The 23,056-nt window shown below is 39.6% G+C and overlaps 1 protein-coding gene across 6 annotated transcripts in view; it reads left to right on the forward strand.

The window, feature by feature from the left end:
* Unc5d (unc-5 netrin receptor D) overlaps positions 1-23,056 on the forward strand; it is a 510,504-nt gene that overhangs the window by 396,789 nt on the left and 90,659 nt on the right. For 3 of the 6 annotated variants that reach the window (XM_035452950.1, XM_035452951.1, XM_035452952.1), the window contains exons 5-7: positions 10,815-10,995; positions 11,846-12,013; positions 13,611-13,775. In XM_035452950.1, coding sequence (XP_035308841.1) covers positions 10,815-10,995; positions 11,846-12,013; positions 13,611-13,775 — 514 coding nt within the window. The remainder of the gene's footprint in view (positions 1-10,814; positions 10,996-11,845; positions 12,014-13,610; positions 13,776-23,056) is intronic. The other 3 variants (XM_035452955.1, XM_035452954.1, XM_035452953.1) reach the window with 1 other exon arrangement.

The raw sequence follows: 23,056 nt of genomic DNA on the forward strand, positions 1-23,056 counted from the left end.
GCAGAAGGCTTAACATGAAGGCCAGATTCTAACCCTCAAAGGCTGGCTCCTATCTCACTGTGTCCACCATCAAAGTACCATATTTAAGTGATCCCACAATCTCAGCTGGGTCTGAGGATTCAAACACACGGAGGATATGTCACATTCAAACCAGAACATTGCTTAGAGCACTAGGGAGATGGAGCTTGGCAGCTTTTGAGTGGGAAGGGGTAAGAAGGACTAGACATGTAGAATGTATCTGTATAGATGACAGCAAGCACAGGTAGAATTATTGAAGACAAGATCCACCACACTGGATAATATAGAAATAAAACAATGGTGGCAAAGACATTATTTACAAGCATCCTCTGATTACCTGTCTTGCCTGACCTTCTATTTGTAGTGCATCTGCATGACATTCTCCTTTTCTCTGGGCATCATTTTTGTGAGTACTTCAGATGTTCCATTCCTCACTGGTGACAATTAACCATCTAAGTAAGCAGGATATGAAGATGGGCTTATAAAACAGAGTTTTTTTAAATAGCACAAAGCCATGCCCAATGTTGTACCTGAGTCTGGGAAACAAAAGAACAGTGGATTTGACAGGAGTTACAGCCCATGAGAATGTGGTATTTCACAACTGGCTCAGGATTCTGTGGCTCCTGTCAATCATCTTCCTGAGCATCCATGAGTGTGCTCTGGCTGAGCTCCTTAAGTCTCTGTCACTTGTCTGGGACTGCTTCTGTGGGTTGATAGTGAAGCCACATTCCTACTTCCTTTTGTGATGCATAAAGAGGTATGTAGAACTAAATGGAAGAAACTTCAGGTTAGGTGGCTTTACAATCAATCTGTCCAGCCTGTAAGGAAAAGGTCACACATGAGGAGCAAGTAGCACTATGGGAAATAACTTGAAAGACAGCTAATGCATAACTCACAAGTCACAGAGCAAGTGATGGTCTCAACCAACCTTAGAGGATGGTGTGTTCCATTGTGAGCACAGGCTTGTCCCTCAGGAGATTGCTGAGTCCCAGCTAAAATGTATGTGACAATGCAATATCAGATTACAGAAAATATTAGAAAGCAGTACTTCAAAAGATGACTACAAACGCCCAAGAAAAATGGCAAATGCCTCACAGTAGACAAAATGTATGAAGACTCCTAATTCCATGCATGAAACCTTTGATAAACCAAAAGGAAGACAAAATAGAAAATTTTTTTGTCTCCTTTCCAGTTGTTATAGGGATCAAGCAAGATAATGCATCAGACTGTGAAAACAAAGGCAATAAGAACCTGTGATGTCTTCTCCCTTTTTTAATGGCCACAACATAGCTCCCTTCTCTTCAGAACTGTGTTCTTGTCTGCGACAAGGGAAAGAACAGAATGTGTTCATAGGTCGCCTATTGGCTTAGGTACAGTTGGTCTGTATAAATATATGTTAAGGTTCTGAACTGCATCATTATAGCATAATTCCATGGGCTATATGTTCCATTCATCTCTACTCATTGCCAAAAAGCAAAATAAAACTCCAGATAACTTGGAGAGGTGCCAGTAGCTATTCTTGCATACACTAGATTTCAGTAATGTCCTCATGTCAATTCAAGTCACCTTCTAAGCAGCCTGACAACATTGGTATATAGCATGGGTGGATCATGTGCATTTGGCTGTTCTTTTTATTTTTTTTCATTCCTTTTTGACCTTTTCCTCTTTTTTGAATTTTGACAGCTTCATACATACATGCATGTATTGTGATTATAATCATACCCATTAGAGTCTGTTATCCCCTTTCTTTTCTCAGAACCCTTTCTTTCCAACTAGTTCTTAGTGGCCACATGACTGAGTAAATGACATCCCTTCCCACATCAATCATTAGTGGTCAATAGCTCCTCAGAAGAGCATGGGGTCTGATGATTGCCTCCTCTATCCAGGATGGAGTGTAGAAGGGCCCAATCTTGTATATCTTGTATGTGTCCATTTGTTTCTGTATGTTTATGATTGCAATGACCAGATGACACTTCCCTGTCATCTGGTCCTTACATAGTTTTGCCCTCTCTTCTGTAATGTCCCCAGGACTCTGGTTGGTGGGTGACACAGATGTCCTGTTTTGGGGCTCAGTGCTCAACAGTCACTTATTCTTGGTACTTTGATCAGATAAGAATCCCCATTAAGTCTTCTTTGTCCCAGGCTGACAATAGCACTTGTCTGTGGGCATAAACATAAATATTTAAAAGGAATTTCGGTCACATAACTAGGGAAACAATGATTGCATGGCACAAAGCTTTAATTCCAGCACCTGGAAGGCAGGCAAGAGGTTTGAGAGTTCAAACCCAATTTGAGCTACAAAATGAGATGGTGATGGTTTGAAAGAAAATGGGCCCTCAAAGGGAATGGAACTATTAGGAAGTGTGGCCTTGTTGGAGTAGGTGTGGTTTTGTTGGAGGAAGTGTGTCACTTTGAATGTAGGCTTTGAAGTCTTATATATGCTCAAGACATGCCCAGTGAAACAGTCTACTTCCTGTTGCCTTTGGATCAAGATGTAGAATACTCCAGTACCATGTCTGCCTGCAAACCATATTCCCAGTCACCATGGTCCACTCCATGATAATGGACTAAACCTCCTAAATTGTAAGCGCCACCTCAATTACATGTTTTTCATTATAAGAATACTGATCATCTTCACAGCAATAGAAACTCTAACTAAAACAGAGACCCTTGTCAAAATACAAAGCACAAGAAGTCAGAATGTAACCCCATGGTAGATCACTTGCCCAGTGATTATATATATATATATAATCACACATAATTGTGATTAAAAGAGTAGCACATGATCATTGCCCAAGCAAGACTAGATCTATTGGCATCAAGCTAAAAATATCTGTTCCACAAAAAGTAATAGTGTGACTAAGTGCATAGACTTGACTAGACCAATGTCCTGTGGTAGAAGAGTGCTATAGCTTCCTCTTTGTTCCTATAACCTCTGACTTTACTTCTTCTGGCCCCTCTGTCTCTACTCCTATCACTGTGTACATCTCAGACTAGCTGCTCAGGAGGTAGATACCTTCTCCTTCCTCCTCTCTGTTGCTGCATGGAAAGCCAGTCATACTTGTTTTTTGTAACATGATGAACTCACAGACAAGTTTGGAGGTTAGTAGGGCAGAAAGGAGCTGTGCTGTGAGCTGCCGTGGCCTTCCAGTCTCTTCCTGATTCTACACATGTATAGCGACATACCCTTGTCTCTAAACTTCAGCAATTTTTTGCTGTGCCTATTTTTGATCATAGTTGAAGGCGCATTTATTACTCTTATCTAGCTCATACCTAGAATAAATAAATGAAATATAATATGAAGAAACATGTAGCCATTTAAAATACTAGTGACTTCCCAAATATATCAATTAAAATGTCCCCTTTCTATCTCCTATCTGTGCTTGTGACTAATATATACAAAATACCTTTTTCTTGGACTGATGTAAGATTTTAAAATTGTTTATGAAGGAGCTTGGCAGTGAGTAGAGAAAAAAGAAAACAGTCACAGGTGCTGAAGGAAAGAATTTTTGAAGCTCCTTAGATTGCACCTGTTAAATATATGAGTAATTCCTATGACCCTTGACCAGTTCCAAGAAAGGATATGAGATTGAGGGAAAGTGCTCCTGGTAGATGGCATCAAGGAATGATCCCTGTGGTATTTTCTGAGTGAGGGACAAGAAAGATTTCCAGGTTGGTACCACTTAGAATTTAAAGATCATGTGGTTTGGGTTCTGCATGGAAACATCCATCCTGTGCCATCTTCTATTCCTGGTGTCTTTTGGTTTTGGAACCAAACCAATACCACTCCCACTGCATGCATGAGGATGCTGGTGTGCTGTCAGATGACAGTGAACATTATGCTTCATGTGTGTCCATATATAGCTGTGCTTAGTAAAAGGTCAGAGTGAGTGACAACTAGCAATGCAATGCATCCAAGTATTACAGGTTACCCTTGTTTCAGATAAGACATCCTCCCTCAAAGCATCCTTCCTCCCTTCTTCCACAGGAATATCCCTCCACACCTGATTGTATATCATGGCATCTACTGGGGAGGAAAACCCTTCCATTCTCCAGCTGCCTACCAACGGCAGATCAGGACCTAGCTTTCTGGAAAGAAATTTAATTGTCTTCAATGGTCTGTGTTTCCAGATTTGTTTATAAACTGGAAAAATCGACAAATGGCAGACCATCTGTACATAACACTGTGCTAATGAATGCAGGCATCCTGCAGACCCATAGGCTCATTACCCCTAAGTAACTAGTTTCTTCACATGTTCCTAAGCAAAGCTGTCCATCTGAAGCAAGAAGCAGAAATCAGATAAAGAATTATCTCTCTTCAGGATGAGAGCCAGACGCCAACAACCTTTAGAAATGTTAAGCCTCTCTGTTGAAAATATGACCTACCAGCAGGAAGTCATCTGGATCACTGATGTAAATGTCTGTGAGCCTCAGGTGTCAATGTGTTGATCATCAATGATAGAGAGAAAATTCATATCCTTTTGTGAAGAGTGTAAGTAGCCACTTCCAGCTCTAGCAACTTCTCACAAAGGAATTTCTTGAATCACAGTAATGTCCAGAGGTTCCTAAACTCTATGATACTCTCTGGTCCTTACATGAGAAATCACAGCTAACAGCAAGACACCTGTGTACCAGCACACATATGGAGACCAGGGAGGCCAATGCAAGGGGAAAACTGTCATCAGAGGATGCCAAGCTCCTCTGTGCTGATGCTGACTAGAGAGCTCAGGTTGGACACCACACTGTAGTTTTGTGGAGATGAGGGTCTAACCTGTATCTTGCTATGGTTCATGCTTTGTCACATGACTCCTGTAAGAAATCCTTAGCTTTGTCTTTTCTCATTGTGATAGCAATCATCCCCTAACTAGCAAGGGTTTATTTAAACAAGTCTCTCGGTCTACATCTCTCCTCGGATTCCACTTACCACTTACGCATAATTCTTGTCATGGAGACTGAATATCCTGTTAGTCTGAAGAGTTCTGTATAATATATTAAAGGCAAAAGACATTTTTAAGCGAAAATGAAATCATTTGAATTTTTATTCTATTAACACCTTTTTTTTTTCTTTTAAAGAAAGGCCAATATTTCCAGCAAAAGTAGTACAACAAAGGGAGACTGAAAGTGCCACATTTTTAAAAGAAAAATGGGAGTCAGCTCATCTTTGGAAATGGAGCAATCTCTTAATACACAGGCAATGTATTTGTGTCTTGCACCCAGAAGCACTGCATTAATTTATTGTGCTGCCTAAGCCCCAGGATAGTAGAGTTTGCTACTGAAGAGTATGAATGCATGTGTGCATGATGTGTGTGGGGGGTTATTTTTTTATATTAGGAGCACTTAACTCATCAAAAATGTTTTAAAGTTTCTCTAAGTGACAAAACCATAAATCTAATACAATGTGTCAACTTTATAAGCCCAGAAAATAGCAAACTGATTTCTTACTAAAGATCCTGCCATCTGTTAAATGGATAAACTATTAGGTTACTAATAAAAGGCTCTACTTTTAGAAATGCACTAATGTGAGGATTATTTATAGACACAGTTTATTGATGTACTTCAGTCTTGGCACCATTAATAACCAGTGTAAAAGAATGTGTACAAATACCTAAAGCATGTGTACACACGTGTGGGTGGCTAAGTTGGTGGAATGATTAGCAAGTCCAGTGTGTGGTGGTGGCTGAGATTGTGCATGGGACATCTCCAGGGGCTGTATTACAACACATAAAGCAGGAGGAGAATTCCCTCCCATGGGACACAAAGAAGGTGGCCTGGCATGGCCTCATGTTTTTAGTTCAAGGGCTATAGATCTGCTGCTAAGACTCCCTCCCCTCTCTGCCGGTCTCGAGATCTTCCTCATTTACCCATTTTTTTTTTTAATTTTGGCTTTTCAGAGAAGCTTTGCACTGAAGAAACATTCTTTGGCCAAATATAAAGGTGAAAGTTGCTATGCTTCGTGATAACTCAAGGAGATGTTTTATAACCAAGTTGGCTTTTTTTCCTGCACATTATAAATGCTTTTTCTCCAATGTGCCTCAACTCCCAGTAGGAAAAGAACATAACCACTAAGATCTTAAATACGCATATACTACAATTCTGATCTTTTTAAGCATGTGTATGTTTGTTACTGGGTTTTCACTTTACAAATCTGTAACACTCAACCTATAGTTTTGTATTTTAACTTTCATGTTTGTTTTAATGTCTATATAATGCTAAGTTGAGTTTCTAACTCATGATTAGTTTTCATGATTTCCCTCCCTCCCTTTCCTATTTCTTATTTTCTTCCTTCCCTTTTCTAACAACAACAACAACAAAAAATTTCCTATTATCAAATTTCTATCTCTATTCCTGTGTTGGTTAGTTTTATGCCAAGTTGACATAGGTAAAATCATTTGGGAAGAGAGACTCTCAATTGAGAAAGTGCTTCCATAAGACTGATCTATAGGGAATTGTTGGGCATTTTATTGTTTGATTGATGTGGGAGAGCCAAGTCCATTGTGAGTGGTGCTGACCCTGGACAAGTGATCCTGAGTTGTATAAGAAAACAACTGAAAGCTGGGCATCATGTCACATGCCTTTAATCACAGCATTCAGGAAGCAAAGACAGGAGAATCTCTGAGAGTTCAAGGCCAGCCTAATCTACATTGTGAGTTCCATGACAGCCAGGGCTATGTAGAGAGACCCTGTGTCAAAAGAAAAAAAGGAAAGAAAACAGAGAGAGAGGAAGGGAGAGATGAACAAGCCATAGAAGCAAGTAAACTGTGTTTCTACATAGCTTCTAGTTTAGTTTCTGCCTTGAGTATCTACCTTGACTGTTCTCAGTGATAGAGTGTGACCTGAGAGTTGTAAACTGAAATAAACTATCCCTCCCGAGTTGCTTTAGGTCTTGGTCTTTTATCACAGTAATAGTAGTCCTAAGTAAGGCAATCCATAATGCTTTGTTTTGGAAAATTCCTAGGCATATACTGAAAAAACAATATGATAGATAACGACATTGCTATTTTTAGGACTATCCAGTGTGGATACATTTAGGGGAAAGTTATAGCACAATAGAGTGATGGCAACTCATTGTTTAGAAAGCACAGCTGGGTAAGACATCTCAAAGAATATTGCATGTGATCTGAGTCCAGAATATCAAGTCAGTGGGGCCATGGGTGCCTCAGGGATTGGCCTCTAGGTCAGGAAGGGACTTGACTTGAGTTTCTAGAAGAAGTTGAAGTCTTAGTGTAACTACAGAGGAGTAGGTAAGCTGAGGTGAAATGTGATTGGAAGAACTCATGTGGGGAGCAGATAGAATCCAAACCACAGAAGGGGTTCCTCATTTGGAGAAGAAGTGAACACACTGACTGATTTCTCTCTGCAAAGTGAGAGCATCTGGTCTATGAGGCAGAATCCAGGGTAGAGGCAGGGACAGAAGTAGTAGTAGACCATTGAGTCATCAGGCTGCTTCAGGATTTCTAGAGGCAATGAGGAAGGAATAAGGAAGTATAAGGTAAACTTCCCTGTGGTGATGTCCCAGTGAAAAACCAAAGAATCCAGATAATAAAGACTGTGTGGCAATGTTTGTTTTTAGGAGAAAAGTGTGTGTGTGTGTGTGTGTGTGTGTGTGTGTGTGTGTGTGTGTGTGTGTGTGTGTATGTGTGTGTCTCTATGTGTGCACACACATATACATGTGTGTGTTGGGGGCCAGTGCATGCGCATGTGTGAGAACTAATGGCAGTGGACAACAACCTTGGGTACCATTCTTCAGGAGCCATTCATAATCTCTGGAGGCAGAATGTCTTACAGGCTTGGAACTTGCCAAGTAGGCTTGACTGGCTGACAAAGGAGTTTAGGGAACCAGTGCCTCATCAGGCCTAACCCTGAGATTCCATGCTTGCACCCCCAACACTGGCTTTTTCATAGGTGGGCTCTGGTGATGGAACTCAGGTCCTCAAGTTTACAAGGCAAACAGCATATCAACTGAGCTATATCCGTAGTCCAGGAAAGTTATATTATTACTTAACTTATTACTAGCGATACAGAATGCATACTGTTTAATTGTCATTTACATCTCAGTTTTAATTCTTTAAGGGGCTACATATTTGTCTTCACACCATGTTTACTTAGTGAATTCTAATCAAGTTAAAGGAGGGTTCAGCTCATTTATATTATTTTCCTCATATTGTCCATATTGACCATTTTTCCATTAAATTTATAGTACAGTTGGCCTAGTTTATTTCATTTGTGCTTGTTCTTTTCTTTAGATTTTAAATCTGCAGATAGCTCTCTACTTGATGATATGCTTTGAATTCCTCTGTGTCACTTATTCAATAATGCTGTCTTTGCTTCCCAGACACAGGGGATCTTAGGTTCTGTCTCCGAGACCACTGTTCACAGGACTCTGTGTTCAAGAATTAATTTGTGTATAGACAGGGACAGGGTTTCCCTAGCTCTACCCATCTGTGTAAAAATAATATGGAGACAGGGAACAACATGCAGAAAGGGCTTCCTAAACACCACCAATAGCAAAGTTCAGGAGCTGACTAGTTAACAGGTACTTCCCAGCAGAATTTCTGAGCTGGGCGAGTGGAAGAAGAGTGTAGCTCTGACATACTTTGTTGACTATTTTGTTGTATGCAATGAGTTAGGCATGAGAGTGATTTAGAAATCACTAAATCTCTCTATCATGAAGGAAGGAGTCATCTCAGAGGTTGGTGTCTCTGTTACTTGGACTCGGATTTTGTTGAGGATATGGATTCCTTTCCTAATTTATGTCTTGCCATTCAAAGTAAGACTTTGAAAGGAATTTGCCCTCTTGGTTGGGAAAATGTGTTGACCTAGCCTTCAATATAATCTCTGGTGTTCATTCAATGTTTTTATCACTTTGTATATGGATAATGAAGTGGCTGTGAAACCCACTATGCCAGTGGGAAATTAAAGACATTGGGTCATAGACTAATATTGAGATGTATTATAAAGGGAGATTCTCTACACTGTGTTGTTTAATAGAGCCATACTCCTTAATAATTGGTGGCTCTCCAGGATGGACTATGGGGATGCTGCAGGGATTCATGGGGTTAGTACTTCAATGTACTTCAATGGTCTGTGTAGCTCATGATGTTGCAGATCTCTATCCATTCTTCTAGAGCTCCAAGGTCTCTTCTTTTGCCATTTAGCATTGTTTTCCTTTCTCAATTGCTTCCTTGTTGGGTTACTTTTAGATGATGGTATTTTTTGGTATCTGAACATTCATGAATGGGCAATACTTAGGAAAATATTGAAGGACCATGATTAACTTTTCCTCTGGTAAAAAAACTTCCTTTTCATAGAGACTGTCACACCTTTGCTGTGTTGAACAGTTATATGACAAATACAACTTACTGATTATAAATGTGTTTTAAAACAAAATCAAATGAAGCATCTTATGCTAACACCAACTCTCAATTAGCTATGCTAATCGTGGGCCAAGCAAAACAGAATATCCCTTGTGCAACATACTCTCTGTGATCTTGTTAGCATACTCACTGCCATTAGAGGATTAACTCAAATGTCTCTTTCTCTTTCTTTCTCCTCTCTCTCTCTCTCTCTCTCTCTCTCTCTCTCTCTCTCTCTCTCTCACACACACACACACACACACACACACACACACACACACACAGTTCTCCAAATCTTGGGAATCCCGATTCTATAAGTTACAGTCTCCATACATTTGTCAGATTACTGTGTTTTTACATATGCTGATAACCTGAACTAAATGTCATATGTGGCCATATTGTCACAAGACGGTGAAGGGGTTTTGATGTAGAGCAGAGGACAAAGGGGGAAGGTAAATTGTTCAACCATGGCAAACCACCATGCTTATTGACCTAGTAACTAAAATACCGTGTACCTACATAGGGGAAGAATAAGGAAAGTGGAACAGAATCCTTCCCCAATCATGCTTGATGTCCTAGAGTTACTAAGGGCTGTGTGCCTTCATTGGGGAAGAATGAATTGTGGCAAACAAAATGTTTCTACCATCATACTTGATGACCTAGGAACTAAGTGTGGTGTGGTATACCTGCACTGGAGAAGAATAGGGAATAGAAAACTTCCACCTATGTCTTCCACATGTGTCCCAGGAAATGAAAGCAGAGTAACAGTAGAACAGGAGTGGAATTAATGCCCCTTCCAAAACCTAGATGAGATCTATTGAACCTTTGGAGAAGTAATCCATGAGGATAATCTCCAACTCTGGGTAATTTTGAGAGAAAGATGTTTTATTCTATGATTTTTCTCAAACTGTATTTCTTCAGATTGGTTATATTATCAGGCATCTATTAAAACTTAAGTGAAAATACATGGACTTGAAATTTTGCCCAGTAAAATATTCTCTTAACACAAAGTACAAATCCAACATATGTCTGTTGACTTTTCTAAGTTACATTGCCCAGATTTGAAATAGCATCATCATCGTCATTGCATCATCATCATCATCATCATTATCATTATCATCACCAGATTTCTAACAAAAAGAAATAACCTAATTGTAGTCATTTCTGCTCTGTTACCTTTTTATAAAATGGGTCAAAGTCATTAGAATATTTGAGGGTTTTTTTTTTTTTCTACTCTCAGTTTGTTAACTTGAGTGTCTATTTCTTAAATAGAGCCAGATTTACTCAGTAAGCAGGCAGGATGTGAAATACACAGCAGTGTTCACCACACCTCTGTGTGTTATATCTGTGTTTTTCTCCCAACATATCACAGATGCACACCTTCTACTCCTGGAAGAGAGTTTATTCTTGTGATAACTTACAGACATTCTTTACTGCCTGTAGGTGGAATGGCTGAAAAATGAGGAACCAATTGACTCTGAACAGGATGAGAACATTGACACCAGGGCTGACCATAACCTGATCATCAGGCAAGCCCGGCTCTCAGACTCAGGAAATTACACCTGTATGGCAGCCAATATCGTGGCCAAGAGGAGGAGCCTATCAGCAACCGTGGTGGTCTATGGTAAGATCAGCCCAAAGGTCAGGAAGGGATAGGGAGGGCTAAAACAGAAATATAGGGATCGGTGTACTATATTACAATTTCCATTCCAAGAGCTAAGAGGCACCTGGGTCATTCACTGCAGTGCTGTCCCACCTCACTCCTGTGCCAGGTGAGAAAACATCCCTAACCCTATAAATGTGTTTGCTGGTCCATTCAATCTTGCACTGTTGTGAGACAGCCAGTGGTATTTGCAATCTCTCTCTTAAAATAATAAAATAGTGGTTTTATTTTTCTTTTCATGGTGTTTATATTTTGAAAGCATCATAGTGAGCAATTTTAGCTCCCCATCCTTCACAAACTCAGATGCCCCCCACCCATATCTTCACAGACATTCTGGTAATCAATTCCTCTCCTCAAACCAGATGAGATGCACCAAAAAAAATATTGTTGTTTGCTGATGATCTTGGGCATTGTATTAGAGCATTTCCTAGCTATTTAAGCTAAGACATTTCTTGCCACAATAGAGGAGCCCTGGGAATTATTTTTGAAGCACTTAAAAGTAATAGAAATTCAGATGCTGATATTTTCTTCTTATACTCTGGATTGTCAAGTACTTTAGAGATCTGATGATGAGTTGTTCCAGTTTTTAATAGTTCCCTGCAAAGACAACTCTCTAGGTTCCTCTTACAGAAGGGTAGAAGAATGAGGACCACCGCTGGCTCACAGCAGAGCAGTAAATGGGACGGACTCGGCACCATCTCTTCTTCCCCAAATCCCTGACTCACAGCACCTGGCACAGTGGCTTGCACATAGTAGGCAATCAGTACAAACCTCTCTCCTTTTTTTCTCCCCTCCCATTTTTGTCTCTCAGTGAATGGAGGCTGGTCTTCCTGGACAGAGTGGTCAGCCTGCAATGTTCGCTGTGGTAGAGGATGGCAGAAACGTTCCCGGACCTGCACCAACCCCGCTCCTCTCAATGGTGGGGCCTTTTGTGAGGGAATGTCAGTGCAGAAAATAACCTGCACTGCTCTTTGTCCTGGTGAGATATACACAGATTCCCTTCTTCTTCTAATCCGCCAATACTATTAAGCTGCTGTGCAGCAAGCAATGCACCCTTCCAAAGTCACGCTGGTCCAAGGTCCTAGACTATTGCTTCTATCCGAGGTGCTGATACTGAATTCACTGTAATGGCGAGAACATGGGGGGAACTCCTCTATGCAAAGCTTGTGGTAGCATTGTTTGTTGGACTAAGCCACCACCTTCTCCCCTTGATTTTCCCACTTGATGGCATGTATTTGAGTACAGTATTCAGGGATTGTGTGACTTGCCTTCAAGCAAAAAAGCAACTATCCACAACTTGACCTTTACTCAGTTTCAGCTTGGTATTTCTTTACAATACAATTGGCAGAGATTGTCCATCGCACTGGTGTGTATTTACACCTGGCCTGCAAGTGCCTTTCTTTCCAAATAGCAGAAGATCTCAATAATGGAATGTGTCTCCTATCAGTTCTTTTGTTGTCTCTTCCTGGCTGTAACCCAGCTAATACAACGAGAACCATGTGAGATGGAAAGTGGCTTTCTTTATGGAAAGCATGTTCTCTCACAGAGGGCATACCTGCTCCCAGTTTCATATGCACCACACAAGTTTAATTCCAAGGCCCTGGGACCAGAGTGTCATGTCTTTAAATTCTCAATTTGAGTTTCTCTAGAAGCTAAGGTGAGACTCTGACCAACAGCCTGTATTCAGTTTAATTTGCCCTTGTATTTCACAAACATTTATTGAGTGCTTACTATGTGCCAGGTACTGTGAGGACATTTTCATACATGCCATACCATTTATCTCTCCATTGTGACTTTATTGTCCCCAGATGACAGAATGGAAAACTGAAGCCACATGACTTACTTTCTCTGCTAACAAGTTTACAAAACCAAGACTTGGACTCAGACTTTTTGGGGCCACATTTAGTACTTTTTTAATTTTTTTCCCTATTTTGCACTAATTGGTTTAGATTAAAACTTGCAAAATCTTAACCTACATAAGCATGGTGAAAACTATTCCTAGGAGGTAATGGGGCAATTGCCTCAAACATCTGTCCTGGTCTCTTGGGCTGATATTTAATGGAATTAAGTTCAGTCTGCTCATTTCAATGTACAGCAGCAATCTATGACCCAAGAAATTCTATTTCTGTAGGTTCTGCCATCTTGGGGTTTCACTGACCTGTTTTCATTTAACACTATCAGTTCATGTGGGTTTAACTTTTATTGTTTAGGGGATTTGGGGACTTAAAGTCAGTCTACTATATTTACTACTCTAAACTGTAAGCCCACACTACATCCCATGGTACTGCATTTAGCTACATGTCCATCAGTGATGTTCTTGGGTAAGACAGAATGGGAAAGAATGGACAATGCCATTATTAGCCAACTTAAAGACACCAATCACTCAAGTGTTTACCTAAATTCAAACATGTGTCTTATCCTGTTATAGCTTTAATTGGAAAAGAAACTGGAGAGTAAAGATATCCTGATCTCTCAGTTTGGTTTTACTAGGTTGGTGGTCTGTTTAAACTGTGGTGCAAGTCTCCCAATAGTTGCCAAGTCCTGCTAAGAGTGGCCTCTGTCATTTTCCTTTGAAGTGGATGGCAGCTGGGAAGTGTGGAGTGAATGGTCAGTCTGCAGCCCAGAGTGTGAACATCTCCGTATTCGTGAGTGCACAGCTCCACCCCCAAGAAATGGGGGCAAGTTCTGTGAAGGTCTCAGCCAGGAATCTGAAAACTGCACAGATGGTCTCTGCATTCTAGGTAACACCATCTATTTGATGTCTTCAGTATCTGTGGCTGATGTGCATATATCCATATGTTTCTAGAAGAATCCCAATCATTAGCTGGGTTTAGTAAAACAGCAGAAAACCAATCATCAGAAATGAAAACAAATATGTATAAAGGGCTGAAAATTGCATGGGCACATTTTTTGGTACCGGAAAAATGGTAATTTTTTAAAATTTTTTGATGTGCTGGAGATGGAAACTAGGACCTTGTAAATGCATGAAAAATTCTCTATTACTGGACTATATCATAAGGCCAGATGGGGTGATTTCAAATACTTTATTACAGCCTACAAAGATAATATTTCCAAAGAAAGAATTTTTAAAATCTGAGACTTTTAGAAGCAACCACTTTTAAGTGAAACCCTGATACTGATTACTATGGATTTGTATCTCTGAAGCCCATGACAAAACTTTAAAGTTCTTTATACATCTTTTGGTCTCTAAGGTTTTCTAGCAAGGGAAACACATTGCAACTGTATCTGGCCAGTGTTGGAGGGAGGGTGAATGACCCCTGATAGTAGAGGTTTTGTCTCACATTGGTCTGGTAGAGCAGAGAATGGAATGATCATCTCTACACTCCCAGGCCTGTGTTTTATTTCTGATACCACACAGTTACTACTTCCAGGTGTCTCTCTGCCTAGGTATGGAACGCATGAAAGATATTTTTCCATCAAGGAGAAAACACTTTTAATATAGTGCTTACTTTTATTCACATTGTAACTCTGGACACCTCACTTAACTATTTTTCTATAAGTACCAAAACTTATATCTATTTTCAGTTATTAGCATTCAGTTATTAGCCATATGTTGATGGGATACCTCTGAATTGTTCATGGAAGAGAGTATATACTCAAATAATTCTCATTCACATGAACTAAACTACGTTGATATTCTCTAGTTCCTTAAACTGGGGCCATTCATGCTCTCGAGAACTGGGTTGCTTCCTTGAAGAGTCCTTGCCTGATATTCAGCAAGGAAACATCACAACTGAGTAGGTTGCAATCACTTTGTGTATGCTACTGTCCATTAGGAAAAATAACACTGTGAAGGAAATATTTTGGTTGGATCCATTTCTTTGCACTCATATAACTGGGTGCTCTCGAAGGCAAGCACATGCTAAGTATATCATTTTCAGAATAAATCTTCATGTTTTGTGCATTGTTTAAAATGGCTAATTCATTAAAATTAACACATTAATACCCACATTGCCTTTACTCAGTGATATGATTATCTAGCACCTGCACATATCATAGCCAATGCAAGGGGTGATGATCACAAATAATGTAGCCAGAAAGTTCAATGTTGAAACTTCTGTGCTCTCCATTAAGTGCACACCAGCCATCTACTTCTGCACACACTCAATAGTAAGATGGTTAAGGAAATGTGTTTCTGACAGCCCTTAAATACCACTAAACTTTTCTGAATTGTGGCTTAAAGGTGTGACTGCTGTTTCACATTGTGGACATGTTTTTCAAGTGATACAATTAGGATTAAGGATTTCATATGCCTTCTAAAAGAGGATGCCTCTGTAGCTATTTGGATTATGGATGGATTTTGGATAGCTATAGTAATAAGCTTTCTTATAAATCATATATTGGACTTGAATAATATCACTTTAGGCTTAGGTGTCTAGGATGTAATCTGAGAGTTATGCATGGAAGACAGTGCTTAGCTCTTAATGTAAGAAAGAAAGGTTATTTTGTGTATAAATATTGCTTGTATTTGTGTGGCGATTCATGCTTATTTACCAGCTGGGGAAGAGTACTGTTTAAGGCTAAAAGGAATGATCAGCATTGCTAGTAAACTGCTAAGAGTAGATCCCACCTTAAATCTGAGCTGGCAGAGTAGTCAATATTCTCCCGATAGATTAAAGCAGGAAGATCACACATGTGATTCTAGCCTCTGGGGCCAAGTGTCAGTAAGAGGCCATTACTAATGTAGACTACAGAGGGAGACCCTGTCATAAAATACCAAAAATAAAGAAAAATTAAACAAATAAATAAATGAAGAGGAAAGGGTGGTTAGGGAAAGATAGGGAAGGCTTGAAGGGAAGGAAATGGAAGTAAGAAAGCAAAAGTTAATTGAATATTTGAAGGCTGACAAGCCCAGAAATCTCAGTCACTATCCCAGTGTCAACCCCAGTGATTGACTGACTGCTACAGAACCAATAAGATGTCACAGGTTAAAGGCCAAAGGGAAGGAAGAGCTAGCACTTCAGTTCAGAAACAGTCTGAGAGGGCAATTCTCTATCACTTCTGGTAGACTCAGCCTTCCTTTTTTAGTTTAGTTTAGTTTTTCTTTGTAAGATTTAACTGACTGTGTAAGGACTATTCCTGTTAAAACTTTGTTTCATGTGCTTTAATCAGTGTCCAGATTCCAAAGTTACTGTCACCACCAACACTCTCATACAAGTGTCTAGAATAAAGCAACCCAGATACCTGGAGATCCATGACAATTTAAGTGAAGTGAACACATAAAATGACTCATCATAAATGTGTATGTACTTGGGAATATTTTAAGAAGTAGCCTTTTATTTCTTGGCCATAATTCAGACAGTGGCTTTGGGTAATTTATTGATTGCACAAACCCTTTCCCTGGACACCGGCAGTGTGTAGATTTAATCATACAGAGACAGCTTCCTGATTACCCAATTTGCATCTTGATCTAATGAAAATAAAAAAGCCAGAAAGACACCTAGGCTTACATTGTTCTCAACTTTTGAGGAAGGCAAAATGTTCAATTCCCTGTGAATTGAAAATGCAAGATGAGCCTTTCTCCTGACATTCAGTGTCTTCATTCCACAAAGGGTTGACTGTTTCCAACATCTCATATCTTCATATATGTGTATTAGTATATCTGAAATATCAGGACTGTGAGGACTATGGTGATCAATATTTTCAGTGTAAAAACAAAATGGGGAAGTGAGTGACCGTAGGGGAGAATGAGCTGCATATCAGTTGGAAAGGGTTGGCTGTTCAGAACAGCAGGACCTATTCTGTCTTGCTAGACAGAATGAGTACCATTTCACTGTCTTTGTGAGAAGCAGTGGGAAGCAGCCCAGTTGAATGACATCAATATTACTCCATGCTACTCTTTCATAGTGCTTTTGGTGAAATAGCTGAGCTCTCAGGGTTGCACCAAGGCAGGCTGGCTTTGATTAAAATAGCATTTGGCAACAACTTTGCAAAACAGCACCTTTGTGGAGGGATCTAGGTCATATTGCCATGTGGGAATTTCCTTCATACTAATTTTTTTCCCTATGTGCCAAACATGACCCTGTGGCTCCTTCTTTTTGGAAGTTTGACAATGGCATTGTTCAGCTCTTGGATGACCTTCAATGATTTGATTTTACTTAGCTTTCAACAAGGTATCTGAATCTCCTGTTATCCCAGGGGCTCTTTTTCTCCTCCAGATGGAGCTGCCAGCTCTGAATGATTGCTTTAATATTTGGGTATGATTGTTGCTTGGTCACTTGTGTCTGAATCACAGAAACTTAAAGTCATGCTGTCCTAGATGACCACACCTAAATGCTCTCAGCAAGAGACTAAATGTCCCAAGACTGGGGGAAGTAACACTGAACAGTTTTAGCCAAGTAGAGGTGAATCCATTTCAAGCATAAACTGGACATCCAATCTTTTCATGGTTGAAAATTGCCATTTCAGGGAAGAGAGGTCATCATGGGCATGACTGGCAAGAAAGGGGGACTTGTATGGCATGCTTTCTGAGCTTAAACAGAACTTTGTAGCTGTCTTACCAGCATCCTTTCATCTTCTCAACACATCTTCTATGTTTTGAGAATCACAGCCAGGACTAAGTAACCGGTGTGTTTAGATTGATCCCTGGGAATGGGAGCCACCTTCTCTGTGACTTTTGATTCCAGTAAAAAGGAAATGGAGGGTTTGGGCTTGAGAAGATTAAATGGATCTGCTTCAGAAGGATTAACCTCTAGATGTGTGGTGTGGACTAAAGCCGGAAAAATGCCACTGGGGATGTACAGAGAAGAAAGCTTGAAGGCAGTGCTACCTGCAAACTAATCTGTCCTTCTTGTGAAGACAGAGCATAGGTCAACTCAATAATCACAGCTTAGAAAAGGACAATTGAGTTAAATGGTGATTTGTTTTCATTTCTGATAGGCACATTGATAAGGAAAGTCTGAATAGATGCCACATTAAACATAATGGCATCCCTACAAGAGTGGTTCAAATAAACATTCCCAAGCCCCAGCTAATAATAACATAACCACTTTTTTTATTGAGCCATCCACTTAAACAACTTGAGGAAACTCCTGAAAAGGTGGAGCTGTAATGGCATGACAATAATAGTTGCTTTGGTAAGAATTTTCTCTGGCCTTATTGTTATCTATTACAGCAATTACCAGCCTTCCCTTTATTTCTTAGGGCACTGAATGAAAGACATTTTATTCTAGAATAGCTCAGAGCATCTGAAGCAGCTATAACTTTCTTTTGTAAAACCTCCTCTTTTGCCAGTGGTTTATATGGAACACCTATTTTTCTTATAAGATTATAACAGACAGATGTCTCTTTTTTCCAATGCCAAACTCATCTATCTCTTTCTGTGGGCAAAGATTCAGGAATAATAGTGGAACTATAGTTGTTGTTAGCTGAGCTTAAATTTCAGAACAGGGTACACTACATAACTGCTTAATACCTGCATGAAGTCTCCATAGCAAAGACATGAAAATGGCAACACCAAGATAATGACCTTAACATAATTTACTCTTAGATGGCCATCAAGTAGCCTACTGCTTACAAATTCTTCCCAATTTGTTTGAAAATTGAAAGAAATAGTACAGTTCTGTGTATAGTACAAAGAAGCTAGGTCTCAGTGGTGGAATGCTAGCCTAGGGTGCTTGCATGATGGCTTAGACTCCATCTCCTATGCTGAGAACAAGTAAAAATCCAGCAGTGACTCACATTAACACTGCTGACTTTTGAAGAAGGACTTGGTAATTTGCCTTCCTGCCTAACAGTTGATTAATTGACAGTTGCCTTTGTGTGTACTGCACAGTGCCTGTGGGTGTAAGGTTGCAAGCACAGGAGTCAGAAGGATGAAGATTTGGACACATTGGCAGTCAGTGGGCAGATTAGTAACATCTCCCATATACCCCAGGAAACATTGTGACATTCCTCCCCATAAGAAGATTAGTTCATCAACTCAAGACTCAAGTTTCCATTGGGTTTAATTTAAAGTGAAAACACTGTGATCCTCCTGTGTCAGAATGGAAGTATTCCTTTAAATCCTACAAAGCCAAAACTTTTTTTTTTCAACTTTCACTTGTGCGGCCGAGTATTGGTGTTGCACGCCTTTAATCCCAGCACTCGGGAGGCAGAGGCAGGCAGATCTTTGTGAGTTCAAGGCCAGCCTGGTCTCCAGAGCGAGTGCCAGAATAGGCTCCAAAGCTACACAGAGAAACATTGTCCCGAAAAACCAAAAAAAAAAAAAAAAAAAAAAAAAAAAAAACAAAAAAAAACCTTTCACTTGTATGCCATATCCTGGGTGGAACTGAGCATAGGAAAGATAATAAATACATAAATACATAAATACATAAATACATAAATACATAAATAAATAAATGACAGACAGATAGATAGATAAACCATATGCAATGAATGACAATAGGACTTCCTCCCTTTGTTATCGACCCACTACATACTTTACAATTTTGCCGTTTTCATAAGGAAAAAGATGTCGGTTTGTTTTGGCATGTAATCCCCTGTCCAATAAGGACTGGCCTTCATCCACTGGACCATGGCTGATATGTGCTTTCAAAGGTCTCTCCCTCTTTATCAACTAGCTCTGAAACAATTAAAAGGCATGTTGTCACCAGGGCATTTTCCATTGGTCACCTGCCTTTCTTTATTTCCCCATGGATCTATGCTGCCTATAAGATACCCTGACAGACTAGCCCAGCTGAGAATTGCATTTCCTGGTTTCTCTTTCTATCTACTTTCACCTATTCCTACCCACTCCTCCATAGAATGTTATGATGGCTTTTCCCATTCTCCCACAAACTTGTCCTGGGATTAGGCAGGGCATGCTCTGTGGTACTTTAGCAAGAATGTTTGGAAGTTTCTTTGCCTTGAACTCATATCATTAAATTTCTTCCTATCAGCTGGGCATTGGTTGTGCACACCTTTAATCCCAGCACTCGGGAGGCAGAAGCAGGCAGATCTCTGTGAGTTCCAGGCCAGCCTAGTCTCCAGAGCGAGTGCCAGGATAGGCTCCAAAGCTACACAGAGAAACCCTGTCTCAAAAAACAAAAACAAAAACAAACAAACAAACAAACAAAACAAACAAAAAAATTCTTCCTATCATGAGAAGAATCAAAGTTAAACCTGAAATATAAAGAGAATGGACTCAGAAATTAATTTGGGGCAGCTGGAGAGTAAGATGACTGTATTCACAAACCAGGTTACTTATAGGAAATTGACAAAAACAAGAAACTATGACGGTATCTAAAAAAATAAACTAAAAAAACAAGAACAGGTCTGGAAGGATGCATAATAAGGAAATACAATCCTGGCAAAGATTTAAATGTTTGTCATAGAACCCAGGAGTCGATTATATGTAAGTTCACTGGAAAGAAAAGAGAAAGCTTTCACATGTGGCCTTCCCAACAGGTACTGTCAGAGCCCTGACTCTGAACTGGAGATTGTAGGAAGGTGGAAAGGACCAGCTTCCAGAGGTGAGGAAGCAAGGAGGGAACTGACCAAAGGCATCCAGAAGCACAGATAAGAGCCTTCCAAGGTCTTCTGTGATTATGAGTTGAAACTAATCATTCTCTTTCCAAATGACTAGAAATGGCCTGAATTTAGGTTTGGGATCAATGAAAGAATATACTCTCTCTACATTGTAAACGTACATCCCAAAGCTAAGGGACAGGTTTATGAATCCAGGCACTCTGGCCGGATTGATTGAACTCTAATTATGATTGAACCTATAAACAGAACTACTCTGAGCCAGTTTCTTATTTTTCCTAAGCCTAAATGTATTCATCTCTAAACATAAATTATTACATTATTAGACTTCATCTTGAGAAGATGCTGCCCCTGGAAGGTACATGCTGCCCATATTAAACACTTCATTTTTATTAATAGTAAAACAACTGCACCCTGTGTACATGATTTTTAATAAAGGGATTCTTGTGGCCAGAAAATATACATATATATATATATATATATATATATATATATATATATATATATTATTTTCCCTGCTCTTCAAAAGATATAAAATTGTGGCATTTAAGTATTTCATTTAAATATTTCCTAATGTATCAGGTTAGCATGATTCTAATAAAATGAGACATACTTGTCATTAAAGTGTGTGAGCCGGCGTTGGTGGTTCACACCTTTAATCCCAGCAGTCCGGAGGCAGAGGCAGGCAGATCTCTGTGAGTTCCAGGACAGCCTGGTCTGCAGATAGAGTGCCAGGATAGGATCCAACGCTACACAGAGAAACCCTCTCTCTAAAAACCAAAAAAAAAAAAAGTGTGTGAGAGTACACACATATGTTCTTTACTCAAACCTGTTCTGAGTAGTCATAATTTGGTGATACTGTCAGTTTGAAGTTTGTGAGAACTTTTAAAATACACCCTTCCACAGCACTTCTGGCAGGCCTCTAAATGAAGGTCTCTCAATTTTCTTACTGTAATTTGGCCTGAGGATGTGTTCCCTCATAGGATATCAGGTGACTCTGTCATTTTATGATGTTGAAGGGAATGCTCAGGAGAAAGAAGAAGGCTTCCCACCAACCTGGCTGATCCGTAAGCAGGAATGTCAGTCCCCACTATACCAGCAGACAAAGGCACTGGTTTGCAGACTCATCAGAAGCACCTGTTTTCTAACAAGTTGAAAGCAAAGCACATGTATAAAGCAAACACATTCATCAACATAAACTCAAAACTCCTTTCATATGGGAGGAGAGGCCAAATCAACCAGTTACACTTGTGAGGCTGCTGAGCTTCAGGGTCGTCCCTATCCCCAAACAGTCAGGATCATCTGTGATTTTATATCACAATACCTATAGATTATCATTCAGGATGGTTTTTATTTATTTGTTTGTGTATTGTTTTTGTTTGTTTGTTTTGTTTTATGACTAATAGGAGTTTGCTTGAGTAGCTGCTGATAACCATGTTCCTTTTCTATTAGGGAAGTTTCCAGCATCTACACTGGTCATACAAAGAATCAGTTCTATTAATTACAAATTCTAAATTTATGGTGTAATTAGTTCAAGATTCAATTGCACAAAACTCTGGATTGAGAAATATTCATCTGGACTAAAGAAAGATTTAATAACTGCACCCACAGACTTGTTGGGCTATAAAAATAATGGCAAGAACCCAATCATGGAGGTGATTTAAAACTGAGCCATCTACTCTGGCACAAAATTCAGTGGCCTCCAGGGTGTGCTGAACAAAGAGAATTAATCAAGATCAGGGACACCTTGTGTCTTGTTTCCACCTTCTCTCCTTAAATTACATATTAAATACATGTGTGTCTTTAAAAGAACTGAGAACTGAGCCAGGAACTGAGGATGCCAGGATCATGACTAGTTTCCTTCACTGGCCATACACTTTCCCTAGAATGATGATGTCATCACATACACAAAAAGAGATGCCCATAGTCTCAGGTGTTCAGTGCACAACAATGTTAGTATTAGATGGAATGGAAAATTACCAATATCACTTAGAAAAATACAAGAAATAGTTAATATCCCTGAGATAGGAGTCAAAAATCCATGGTATCAGTTTAGATGCTTTGTTAATCAGCTGTGACCATGGGCAAAACTCATAATATCATACCCCATAAAACAAGCACACAGTGATGTTTAAGTTCCATCAAAGGTCTGAAAGTTGAAATCAGTATGATTTTAGATCTTTGATATTGATCTCACATATGTGAGTGTGTATACAAACACATAGGTAATATGGAAATTTCAGGATTCAGGGATTTCATGTTATTTTGAGAAGTTTACCACACAGTTAACCACTTGAGAGGCCATTACACAGAGACAGGACAGAGACAGGACAACTTATTTTTCCATTCATTTATTTAGCTCATAATGAGACAGGACAACTTTTAACTAAGAAATAAATTGCTCTGTACCAATGAAAGAGGACACCAGACTCAATTGTGTTATTCAGTTTTCTTAGAATCCCTCTATACACCATCATTAGAAAGCTGCCATGTCCTAAGAATGCATAAAATTGGGAAATGTGTGGAATTGGCCTTT

Source organism: Cricetulus griseus, assembly GCF_003668045.3.
Source record: "Cricetulus griseus strain 17A/GY chromosome 1 unlocalized genomic scaffold, alternate assembly CriGri-PICRH-1.0 chr1_1, whole genome shotgun sequence".
Classification (NCBI taxonomy): Eukaryota; Metazoa; Chordata; class Mammalia; order Rodentia; family Cricetidae; genus Cricetulus; species Cricetulus griseus.